The following is a 12045-nucleotide window of genomic DNA, read 5'->3' as shown; positions in this document are numbered from 1 at the left end:
GGGTAAAATATCAGTCAGGTCTGCAGTCAGGTCTGCAGTCAGGTCTGCAGTCAGGTCTGCAGTCAGGTCCAGCCTCGTCTTCAGAAGAAGGGACGCTTTCCAAGGTATTTTACTGTGTATTTACTGTGTATTTACTGTGTACTTCAGAACCTGGAAGCTGTCCTGGGTCAGTAGTTCCAGGTCAGGTAGTGTTTTATTTTAGTATGTATTTAGTGTGTATTTAGTGTGTACTTCAGTACCTGGAAGCTGTCCTGGGTCAGTAGTTCCAGGTCAGGTAGATGGTTGATGATCTGAATGTAAATCTCTTTACTGTCCAGAGTCTGCAGCCACTGGAACAAATATACATACAGTCAGTACTGCAGTACTGGATATACATACAGTCAGTACTGCAGTACTTGATATACATACAGTCAGTACTGCAGTAATCTATATACAGACAGTAAGTACTACAGTACTGTAGTACTACAGTACTGAATATACATACAGTCAGTACTGCAGTAATCTATATACATATAGTCAGTACTACAGTACTGTAGTACTACAGTACTGAATATACATACAATCAGTACTACAGTACTACACACACAGTCCTACTACAGACACAAACTGTATACAGTATTACTTTGTCTTACCAGCACACTGCCTTGTTGCTGCAGAGAACTTCCTGGAGGGAAGAAAGCAGTAGAACCTCCATGCACCTGAAATAGAGTAGAACCTTAGATCCATCAGTACTACGATACAGTAGAACCTTAGATCTATCAGTACTACGATACAGTAGAACCTTAGATCTATCAGTACTACAATACAGTAGAACCTTAGATCCATCAGTACTACGATACAGTAGAACCTTAGATCCATCAGTACTACGATACAGTAGAACCTTAGCTCCATCAGTACTACGATACAGTAGAACCTTAGCTCCATCAGTACTACGATACAGTAGAACCTTAGCTCCATCAGTACTACGATACAGTAGAACCTTAGCTCCATCAGTACTACGATACAGTAGAACCTTAGATCCATCAGTACTACGATACAGTAGAACCTTAGATCCATCAGTACTATGATACAGTAGAACCTATGATACTGTTGAACCTTAGAACCATTAATACTACTGCAACACTACTGCTACTACGAGAGAGCTGTGAGGAATTCTGGGTATTCTTTACCAAAAACATAGAAAACAAAAGACTCCTGGGGCCTGTACTACGAAGCAGGATTTGGGGTTAGCAGCTAACTTTGGGTTTAACTCTGGCTTTTCCGTCTCACGAAGGTGGTTCACTTTTAACCGGGGCAGATCACCATGGTAACTGATGCTGCACAGCTGACCTGCTCCGGAGCAGCTTCAGTTCAGGGTATCGGATCAAAACGTATGAAAGGCCTTCTGACCAATCGGCTCTCTGGAAACAGGGAGTCACCATTCCTACAGGATCCCGATATGGACAAATATACAAATGGAAATCACAATAAAAAACTGAAAACTGTTTGGCTATTTTCGAATGAACAGACAGTAAGAAGTGACGAGTTTACAGACCAGCAGAATCACGTTGTTTTCCATGATAATTTATTCAGAGATATAGCAGGTAGGCTACTTAACTGACCATATTATTAATGGATTAAAGTTACTGTTACATATATTAATTGTGCTGACTTTATTTAATTGGGTTCCCGACAGTGTTTGGTTCAATGTAGATTTCATATTCCATTACCGCAGCCCCGAAGAACATGAGGCCGACTTTATGAACAGAAAATCTTTTTACAGCCTCAGTGTGCCACAAACTATTTTATCAATGAAAAATATTCCCACTGTGTCCTGGTGACAGACAGTTCCTCCAGTCATCCTCTCTAGCTTGGAAGCAGAAACAACTTTTACTTTTCGCGGTTATGTTTTGTAATGCTGACAGTTATTCATTATAAGAATTTGTTCTTCTTGAGAGAAGAACCCAATGTTAGTTGCTATCCATTTCTTTCAGATACCCATGTGTTGAAAATGTCAGCAGGAAATATTAGGGCTTATATGATCCTATAATTAGGTCTATTGTCTATGGCTTTTATTGTTTGATTAGCCTATTTTATTATTTTCGCCTATTTTTAGGCTATTACTTATTTTTATTTTTATTTTTTTATATTATTTTTGGCATTTTATGCTTTATTGGACAGATATAGTGAGAGAGAGACAGGAAGGTATGGGAGAGAGAGCGAGGAGAGGACATGCAGCAAAGGACCGCGGGCCGGATTCGAACCCGGGTCACTGCGGGAGGACTGAGCCTGATGGTACGCGCTCTACTCTGTGAGCCACCGGGGCGCCTCGGCTATTACTTATTTTTATAGTTTTGCGCTTATATTCTCTGTCCTTTTCCCCGCTGAATCATATTACTTTTGCTGTGCAACAATCTAATTTCCCCACAGGGATCAATAGTTTAATCTTATCTTATCCGAATTGTCTGATCTAGATCTGTCCATGTTGCATGTGATTGGCTATTTGTTACAAACCCCGCCTCTTTCATGTGAACGCGCTCACAGCTGATAGGTCAATCCTGGGTTGACAGAGCCAGTTGAGAACCAGCAGTGAGACGGTGATCAGGATCGTCAGTGTTTGGTTTAGTGAAGCCGGCTCAGGCAAAGACACCCTGACTGTGTTGAACTTGCTTCGTAGTCCAGGCCCCTGATCTGTTCTACCTGTCCAGGTGTTTCTAATTTAAACTGATCTGTTCTACCTGTCCAGGTGTTTCTAATTTAAACTGATATGTTCTACCTGTCCAGGTGTTTCTAATTTACACTGATCTGTTCTACCTGTCCAGGTGTTTCTAATTTAAACTGATCTGTTCTACCTGTCCAGGTGTTTCTAATTTACACTGATCTGTTCTACCTGTCCAGGTGTTTCTAATTTACACTGATCTGTTCTACCTGTCCAGGTGTTTCTAATTTACACTGATCTGTTCTACCTGTCCAGTTGTTCCCACAATGTTCCTCAAAGACTCTCTGACGCAGTTCGTTCTACCATTCTATCCGTTAGAAATGGATCTCTGGTACGTTCCCCTTTAGTTTTCAGAACAGCAGTATTACAGTATATTACCATGCCAAAGCAGCAGTACTGCAGTATTAGCATTAGTAATGTAGTAGTACTGCAGTAGTACTAGGTCAGGGTCTTACCTGGAAACTGTCACACAGTTGTTCCTGGGAGCTGCAGTCCATCCATCCCACTTTAACTAGGCCATCCTATACACACACACACCAAAATGTTACTAATTAGGAACAGCTTTCTCTAAAATAAGACTCAAAGCAGACGTTCCTTCTGTAGTTTCCTATATACCGATAGAATGACAGTAGAATTTATTCAGCTAATAGAAAGTCTTCATTGTGTTTGGTCACCTGCATCCTGACAGGTAATAATCAATACTATTGACAGGTAACTATTAATACTAATGCTAATAACAGTATTAATATTACTACTCCTACTGTTACTACTAATGTGTTCTCACCAACATGCCAGCCAGCTTCTGTCTGGTTCTCGACTCCAGGCAATCTGACAGACAGACAGGTAGAGAGGCAGACAGACAGGCAGAGAGACAGACAGACAGAGAGACAGGCAGAGAGACAGACAGACAGAGAGACAGGCAGAGAGACAGAGAGACAGACAGACAGGTAGAGAGACAGACAGACAGGTAGAGAGACAGACAGACAGGTAGAGAGACAGACAGACAGGTAGAAAGACAGGCAGAGAGACAGACAGGCAGAGAGACAGGCAGAGAGACAGACAGACAGACAGGCAGAGAGACAGACAGACAGAGAGACAGGCAGACAGACAGAGAGACAGGCAGAGAGACAGGCAGACAGGCAGAGACAGACAGACAGACAGACAGGCAGAGACAGACAGACAGACAGGTAGAGAGACAGACAGATTAGTACTAAAACCTCACAAATTGCATTGACCAGCTAGAATATAGTGTTCACATTGTCCAGATATTTGTGTGTGTGTGTGTGTGTGTGTGTGTGTGTTACCTCCAGTCTCAGAGCAGAAGGTGATCAGCCATCCCAGTCCAGATGAGAATGCTCTCTCTATCTCACTGAACACGTTGCCTAGCAACAACACAACAACACTCATAGGTCAGACAACACAGATCAGATCAGTACAGACCAGTCTAGACCAGACCAGTACAGACCAGTCTAGACCAGACCAGTACAGACCAGACCAATACAGACCAGACCAGTCCAGCCCAGTCTAGATTAGTACAGACCAGTCCAGTCCAGACCAGTCTAGACCAGTACAGACCAGACGAGTCCAGTCCAGTCCAGACAGTACAGACAGTACAGACCAGTACAGAGCAGTCTAGACCAGTCCAGTCTAGACCAGTACAGAGCAGTCTAGACCGGTCCAGTCTAGACCAGCCCAGTCCAGTCCAAACCAGTCTGGAATAGAAAAGCAGTAAAGACCAGTTTACCTTGCCACAGTTCAGTAACAGTGGTTGTGATGAACTGCATGGAGAACTGGACCAGATTCTCCTTAGAACGCTCCCCATAATACTTCTCTGGTTTCTATGGAAACACAAACCAACAACCTCATTAATGACTCTTAGGGCCGGTTCACACGCAGCGCTCTAAACGCTTGGAACATCATAGACAGAGTCAGTAGTTAGTGAGTGAGTGTCAGTCAGTCAGTCAGTGACACTAACCTGACCAGTCCTGTACAGATACAGACTGGGGTAGCTGGTGATTCCTTTACTCCTACAGAGTCGGTTGTTGTCTCCACAGTTCACCGCTCCGATCCGGATTACTCCATCCATCTCCTTAGCAACCTCTCTCCACTGACAGACAGACAGTTAGACAGACAGGTAGACAGACAGGTAGACAGACAGAGAGGTAGACAGATGTTTTATTTGGTTGACAGTTGTACTGATCACTCCATTTGTCTCTCCATTTAATGAACTACTAACAAACCAAAAAAAAAAAAAAAAGATGTTCACAGCAGTGCTTTTGAAGAAGAGCTTTAACAGATAAAACTGATTCAGCCTGATCTCCTCAGACAGACGGTCTGAAGCTCCAGCAGAGTCCTGTCTGAGGATCTGAGGCTGCACATTGGCTCACAGGGAATTAAAAGGTCTGATATGTAGCTTTGGGCCGTAAAAGTTCTCAGTAAAATCTTAAAATCAACTCTAAAACTAACTGGCAAGCAGAGCAGGGAGGCTGAAATGAGCGTAATATGATGCATTTTGCACTAATTGCAGATGATGGAGGGAACTCTGGGTGAGAGCGGATAGAGAGTTACAGTAATCTGGAGGAGATGAAGGCATGAATGACCTTCTCAGGGTCAGTAAAGGATAAAAAGCTAATTTTGGAAATATTTTTGGGCTGGAGGAAGCAGGACTGAACCAGCCTCTTCACTCGGTCATCCAAACAGAATCAAATATTACACCCAGATTTCTGGAAGCGGGCTTTCCACAGGTGGACAGATTACCAACGTAAACCGCAAGCAGCTTGATGGAGGTAGATGGACCAAACAGAACAATCTTAGATTGGTCTTCATTTAACTGGAGGAAGTCATGTGGCGTCCAGCACCAGATGTCAGAGAGGCAAAGCCTTATGGTTAAGCTGCTGGAGCCACTAGGTTTTAATGGAAAATAGATTTGAGTGTCATCTGCATAGCAGCAGAGAGACATGTTATGTTTCTGAATAATGCGACCTAGGGGAAGCATATAAAGAGAGAAACAGCAAGGGGCCAAAGATTGAACCCTGAGGGACTCCACAGGAGAGATGAGCTGAGGAGGATGAGGCGTTTCCTGCCACAACAGGAAGTTCTTTTATCCAGGAAAGACTGAAACCACTTCAGAGTGTCAGTGATGCTGACCCAGCGTTCAAGGTGTTCAAGTAAACTAGCATGGTCAACAGAGTCAAACACTGCTAAAATCTAAAAGAATTAAAACAGAGCAGTCAGCAGCATCAGCTGCAAGGAGAGCATTAATAACTTTAACTGTACTGTGAAAAGACCTAAAACCTGACTGAAATTTCTTAAAGATGTTATTACTGTTAATAGACGACAGCAACTGTGCGGCCAATTGCTTTTCTAAAACCTGCAATAAAAGTAGTTTGGAAATGAGTGTGTAACTTTTAAAACTAAGGGGATCCAGATTAGGTTTATTCAGAAGTGGTTGAATTACAGCATGTTTAAAACTTGGACCACCCAACTTTCTTCCATTTCTTTCCTAATTATGTTTTCTTGGAGTTTCTCCTTGTCTTCACTGAGGTTCTCAGGTTGGTGCTGCTGGTCGGTTCGGTCGGTCTGCTGTTTTGTGTCTTGTTTTGTTTTGCTTCCTTTTGTTTTATTTTGCTGCAGACTGTATTGATCATTTTGTTCTGTTATTGATTGTTCACCAGTTAGGCCTAGGTAGGCTCATTCTCTGTAAAGTCCTTTGAGACAGACTGTTGAAGGACTGCAGAAATAAATTAACTTACCTGATATTGTCCACCTTCTCTTTCAAATAATTAAAAATTCCTCGCACATACCAGAGAAGAGGCTGATGACCGAGTCTATACTCTTAACCCTGGAGTTCTTTGCAATAATAAGATATTTATAAGTATTATGAAGTATTTTGATATGTAATGTTTAATAGCGTTCTGGTTAACAGTCATTAAATTCTCTAAAATGTCTTAATGAACTTAGTAGCCCGCCATTTACGTTCTCCTTTCTACACTATCTGTGTGTTTTTAGAGTGTGTTTAGTGTGAGTTTAGTGTGTGTTTAGTGTGTTTTTAGAGTGTGTTTAGTGTGTTTTTAGAGTGTGTTTAGTGTGAGTTTAGTGTGTGTTTAGTGTGTGTTTAGTGTGAGTTTAGTGTGAGTTTAGTGTGAGTTTAGTGTGTGTTTAGTGTGAGTTTAGTGTGAGTTTAGTGTGTGTTTAGTGTGTGTTACCGTAGGAGCCAGCTGGTGACAGTGGGAGCATCGTGGGAAATAGAAGTTGATGAACCAGATTTCTCCAGAGTTCACTGCTGCTTCTGAAAAACAGACAGACACATTACTACCTGTCTATCTACTTATCCATTAATCAACCTGGGCCTTATATTCCTAGTTGTTGCCATCGTGATGATCGACTGTGTTCAAAATTGAACCCTAACTTCACTGTAGAGCTTTATAAGGAGCTCACACTGCAGTGGGACCTTCCTACATCAGATCTTCTGATTATCTGTGGCCTGAATCTTTGGTAATTGCACTATGAGATATGTGATTTTACTTGGCAAGTAAAACAGGGCTAATTAAAAGTACATAACTAACCGATGTGATATCTCCTACCTGGTGTCACAAATCTAAATAAGTGACAACATTTTGAACACAATCGTCATGATGGAAAAAAACAAGAAAAACATGACCCAGCTTGAAAATAACTGGAATGATCCTTCAATAACTCTTACCAAAGTCTCCTCTGTCCAGCGTGATGACCTCCAAATCATCGTCATAGATACCTGGACAGACAGACAGACAGACAGACAGACAGACAGACAGACAGATAGAAAGGCAGTTTAAAGTACTTAACAAGGTAATTAAGCACTGCAAGAACTTTAGGAATAAAGATTTCTTTACAGGTGGAACAGCGGCTGGTTTCCCTTAGTGAACATGTTTTAATGCCTTCTACCCGATGAGGCCTTGATAGGATTCTTACTAAGTGTGAAACAGTCAGTGAGAACTTGGTAAGAGCTACCACAGATGTTTTGGTGCTTGTGATGGAGCTGCAAACATATCAGGGAAACCTAAGGAAAACAAGTCAAGACGCATGTTAACCCACTCGGCACTCAAGTCAAGTCAAGGCAATTTTATTGTCCCAGATGGGTGATTTGTGCTGCAGCAAGTATAAAACACACGTCACAACATAAAACATATAGTATCACATAGAAACATTAAGATAGAGTGACAAAGGTGACTCACACCACTGCACCAAAGTTCATTCCAAATCCAGGAGAATTGGCGCAAGTGTCAGTTATGCCCATACGGCTTACTATAAAATCATATACATCAACAACAGTCCTTACAGACTGAACCATGTCATCGTCAACAGCATCATCGACATCATCATTACAGGAGTAGTCAGTGACATCATCAAATGACAATACATTGCCTATATAATATACAGCTTATCAACATAACCATACGAAAGTATGGTTATCGGTGCATTATCATCATCAACTTCACCACCAGAGCAATGTCATCCTAACCAAGCAACATCGCTACTAGCAATGTAACACACCATACAGCAATAAAAAGTAGTAATAGTAATAATATTATTACAATTAGCAGTTACCTCCTCCTGCCAGCAGCATTTAAGGCTCGAAAGGAGTTCTTATACCTATTTTTTGTGGCAGCAGGGACCTAAACCGCCAGCTGGTAACAACTTAAACTCACTGGTGAAATCTGATTTGAAAAGCATCAGCACCATCTGATACGGCCGCCCCGATAAAGCTTTTGGCCGCCGATCGCAGATCGTCTCTGAGCCATATCTGCCGATACCGATCGGCCATACCGATAGTTTTTTTGTTTTATTATAGCAGCTGGTATAGCAGTATTACAGGTCTAACAGTTTCCATTTTACATACATTTCATCCATCAAATTGAGTCCTGGTTAAAAAGTATCCACATTTTATTTTTTTCTACCTCAATATTTACTTGATCATTATGTAAACAAAACCATGTGCGTTCTAGGTAGTAACATGATTTGAGATAACTGAAGCACGAGACTCAGACTGCTGCCTCTGTCTGTGTTGTTGAGTCAGTTAAATAAATGGAGACTCCCTCTGAAGATATATATCCGTTTCAGTCTTTGTTTTTGTAGAAGTGAATGTTCTTAAGAGAGAGAAATGAGACTTTTCAGTTGCCTCTCCTCTGTCAGGGTCTGGACCGTCATCCAGTTCAGAAGGTAAACAAACGCACATGACATGAGATGAACTGATGTGTTAAATAAGCAGAGAGTTAAATGAGGGGAAGCAGCGGCGTGACGGACTGTAACCCTGTCCATGAAGATTTGTGTTTTTAATGAACATCCACACCGCCAACATGTTTTGAGGTGAGTTAGCGTGTGACGATGACGGCAACTCCTCTGAGAAACGGATCACGTGTTTTGCGTCATCGATCGGTTTTTGCGATCGGCGACTATTAAAACGTTATCGGAATTCTCAGATCTCATATTTATACTGAATATCGGCCGATTCCGATCGCTGGCCGATCGATCGCGGCGTCCCTATCGTCTGACCTGGATCAGCTGTGGAGGAACATGACTCTGCTCTGAGCTGAACAGCTGGAGAGACACTGCTGAACCAGGTCAAGTCTTATCTGGCTGCTTAGTCAGTCAGTCTGCTACCATGGTTACCTACCAAAGTCGTAGCGGTAGTAGTTCTGTACACTCCTGGTTCACGTCCTACTTGGCTAATCGTTCGTACCGGGTCTCCAGGAGAGGAACCCGGTCCGGACCATGCTCTCTTATCAGCGGTGTCCCTCAGGGTTCCGTCCTGGGGCCCCTGCTGTTCTCTTTGTCCGCTAAACCCCTCGGCCATGCGATCTCCTCCCAAGGCTTCTCCTATCACTGCTATGCTGATGACACTCAACTCTCCCTCCACCCCCCCTCCCCCCTCTCGTAACGTTACCGCGGTTACCTACCGAAGTCGTAGCGGTAGTAGTTCCAGCTCTCGTAGCGTCCTCCCTGCTGATCGTCCAATCCCTTCTCTCCATATTTATCATATTTCTTCCTCAGGTCTTCGTCCTTCAGAACCTCGTACGCTCGATTCACCTGCAGGAACTTCTCATGGGCTGAGTCATCATTCTGTGAGAGAGAGGTGATCGATATGTTTGATGGATTTATCATCTGAAAGATCGATCGGTCACACAGGGTTCTTCTCAGGTTCAGAAGTCTACACCAAGGCTCCATGGAGGATTTCCCTCAAACCAACCAATCACAGCAGCTCATTTCACTGAGAGGAGGAGCCAGTTGGTCTGCTGGACCTCGACGGACGAAGGGAGAAAACTGGCGTAGAGGGCTTTGACAAGGAGATACATCGGGGTGCAGGTGACAGGGTTTAGGGTTCAGGGTTTTTGTCGGGGTGCATGGTGACAGGGTTTGGGGTTCAGGGTTTTTGTCGGGGTGCATGGTGACAGGGTTTAGGGTTCAGGGTTTCTGGGGTGACTCACAGGGTTTTTGTCGGGGTGCAGGTGACAGGGTTTAGGGTTCAGGGTTTTTGGGGTGACTCACAGGGTTTTTGCCGGGGTGCATGGTGACAGGGTTTAGGGTTCAGGGTTTTTGTCGGGGTGCATGGTGACAGGGTTTAGAGTTCAGGGTTTTTGTCGGGGTGCATGGTGACAGGGTTTAGGGTTCAGGGTTGTTGTCGGGGTGCAGGTGACAGGGTTTAGGGTTCAGGGTTTTTGGGGTGACTCTGGGTTTTTGTCGGGGTGCATGGTGACAGGGTTTAGGGTTCAGGGTTTTTGTCGGGGTGCATGGTGACAGGGTTTAGGGTTCAGGGTTTCTGGGGTGACTCACAGGGTTTTTGTCGGGGTGCAGGTGACAGGGTTTAGGGTTCAGGGTTTTTGGGGTGACTCACAAGGGTTTTGCCGGGGTGCATGGTGACAGGGTTTAGGGTTCAGGGTTTTTGTCGGGGTGCATGGTGACAGGGTTTAGGGTTCAGGGTTTTTGTCGGGGTGCATGGTGACAGGGTTTAGGGTTCAGGGTTGTTGTCGGGGTGCAGGTGACAGGGTTTAGGGTTCAGGGTTTTTGGGGTGACTCGGGGTTTTTGTCGGGGTGCATGGTGACAGGGTTTAGGGTTCAGGGTTTTTGTCGGGGTGCATGGTGACAGGGTTTAGGGTTCAGGGTTTCTGGGGTGACTCAGTGTTTTTGTCGGGGTGCAGGTGACAGGGTTTAGGGTTCAGGGTTTTTGGGGTGACTCACAGGGTTTTTGCCGGGGTGCATGGTGACAGGGTTTAGGGTTCAGGGTTGTTGTCGGGGTGCAGGTGACAGGGTTTAGGGTTCAGGGTTTTTGGGGTGACTCAGGGTTTTTGTCGGGGTGCATGGTGACAGGGTTTAGGGTTCAGGGTTTTTGGGGTGACTCACAGGGTTTTTGTCGGGGTGCATGGTGACAGGGTTTAGGGTTCAGGGTTTTTGGGGTGACTCACAGGGTTTTTGTCGGGGTGCATGGTGACAGGGTTTAGGGTTTAGGGTTTTTGGGGTGACTCACAGGGTTTTTGTCGGGGTGCATGGTGACAGGGTTTAGGGTTCAGGGTTTTTGGGGTGACACAGGGTTTTTGCCGGGGTGCATGGTGACAGGGTTTAGGGTTCAGGGTTTTTGGGGTGACTCACAGGGTTTTTGTCGGGGTGCATGGTGACAGGGTTTAGGGTTCAGGGTTTTTGTCGGGGTGCATGGGGACAGGGTTCAGGGTTTTTGTCGGGATGCAGGTGACAGGGTTTAGGGTTCAGGGTTTTTGGGGTGACACAGGGTTTTTGTCGGGGTGCATGGTGACAGGGTTTAGGGTTCAGGGTTTTTGGGGTGACTCATAGGGTTTTTGCCGGGGTGCATGGTGACAGGGTTTAGGGTTCAGGGTTTTTGGGGTGACTCTCAGGGTTTTTGTCAGGGTGCATGGTGACAGGGTTTAGGGTTCAGGGTTTTTGTCGGGGTGCATGGTGACAGGGTTTAGGGTTCAGGGTTTTTGGGGTGACTAACAGGGTTTTTGTCGGGGTGCATGGTGACAGGGTTTAGGGTTCAGGGTTTTTGGGGTGACTAACAGGGTTTTTGTCGGGGTGCATGGTGACAGGGTTTAGGGTTCAGGGTTTCTGGGGTGACTCACAGGGTTTTTGTCAGGGTGCATGGTGACAGGGTTTAGGGTTCAGGGTTTTTGGGGTGACTCACAGGGTTTTTGTCGGGGTGCATGGTGACAGGGTTTAGGGTTCAGGGTTTCTGGGGTGACTCACAGGGTTTTTGTTGGGGTGCATGGTGACAGGGTTTAGGGTTCAGGGTTTCTGGGGTGACTCACAGGGTTTTTGTCGGGGTGCATGGTGACAGGGTTTAGGGTTCAGGGTTTCTGGGG

General features: G+C 44.7%; 1 protein-coding gene across 1 annotated transcript in view; it reads right to left on the bottom strand.

Moving 5' to 3' along the window:
* dnajc10 (DnaJ (Hsp40) homolog, subfamily C, member 10) overlaps positions 1-12045 on the bottom strand; it is a 42083-nt gene that overhangs the window by 22441 nt on the left and 7597 nt on the right. The window contains exons 3-12 of the mRNA XM_071513946.1: positions 9634-9796; positions 7401-7451; positions 6904-6986; positions 4674-4805; positions 4443-4536; positions 4003-4080; positions 3483-3526; positions 3154-3219; positions 633-698; positions 240-329 (exon numbers count right to left, since the gene is read on the bottom strand). Of these exons, the coding sequence (XP_071370047.1) occupies positions 240-329; positions 633-698; positions 3154-3219; positions 3483-3526; positions 4003-4080; positions 4443-4536; positions 4674-4805; positions 6904-6986; positions 7401-7451; positions 9634-9796 (867 nt within the window). The remainder of the gene's footprint in view (positions 1-239; positions 330-632; positions 699-3153; positions 3220-3482; positions 3527-4002; positions 4081-4442; positions 4537-4673; positions 4806-6903; positions 6987-7400; positions 7452-9633; positions 9797-12045) is intronic.

This window comes from Centroberyx affinis, unplaced genomic scaffold, assembly GCF_046629955.1.
Source record: "Centroberyx affinis isolate AG114_WGS23_722 - 3 ecotype Tasmania unplaced genomic scaffold, CSIRO-AGI_Caff_v1 ptg007730l_1, whole genome shotgun sequence".
Taxonomy (NCBI): domain Eukaryota; kingdom Metazoa; phylum Chordata; class Actinopteri; order Beryciformes; family Berycidae; genus Centroberyx; species Centroberyx affinis.
The sequence above is the reverse complement of the archived record's forward strand: the minus strand, read 5'-3'. Positions and strand labels throughout refer to the sequence as shown.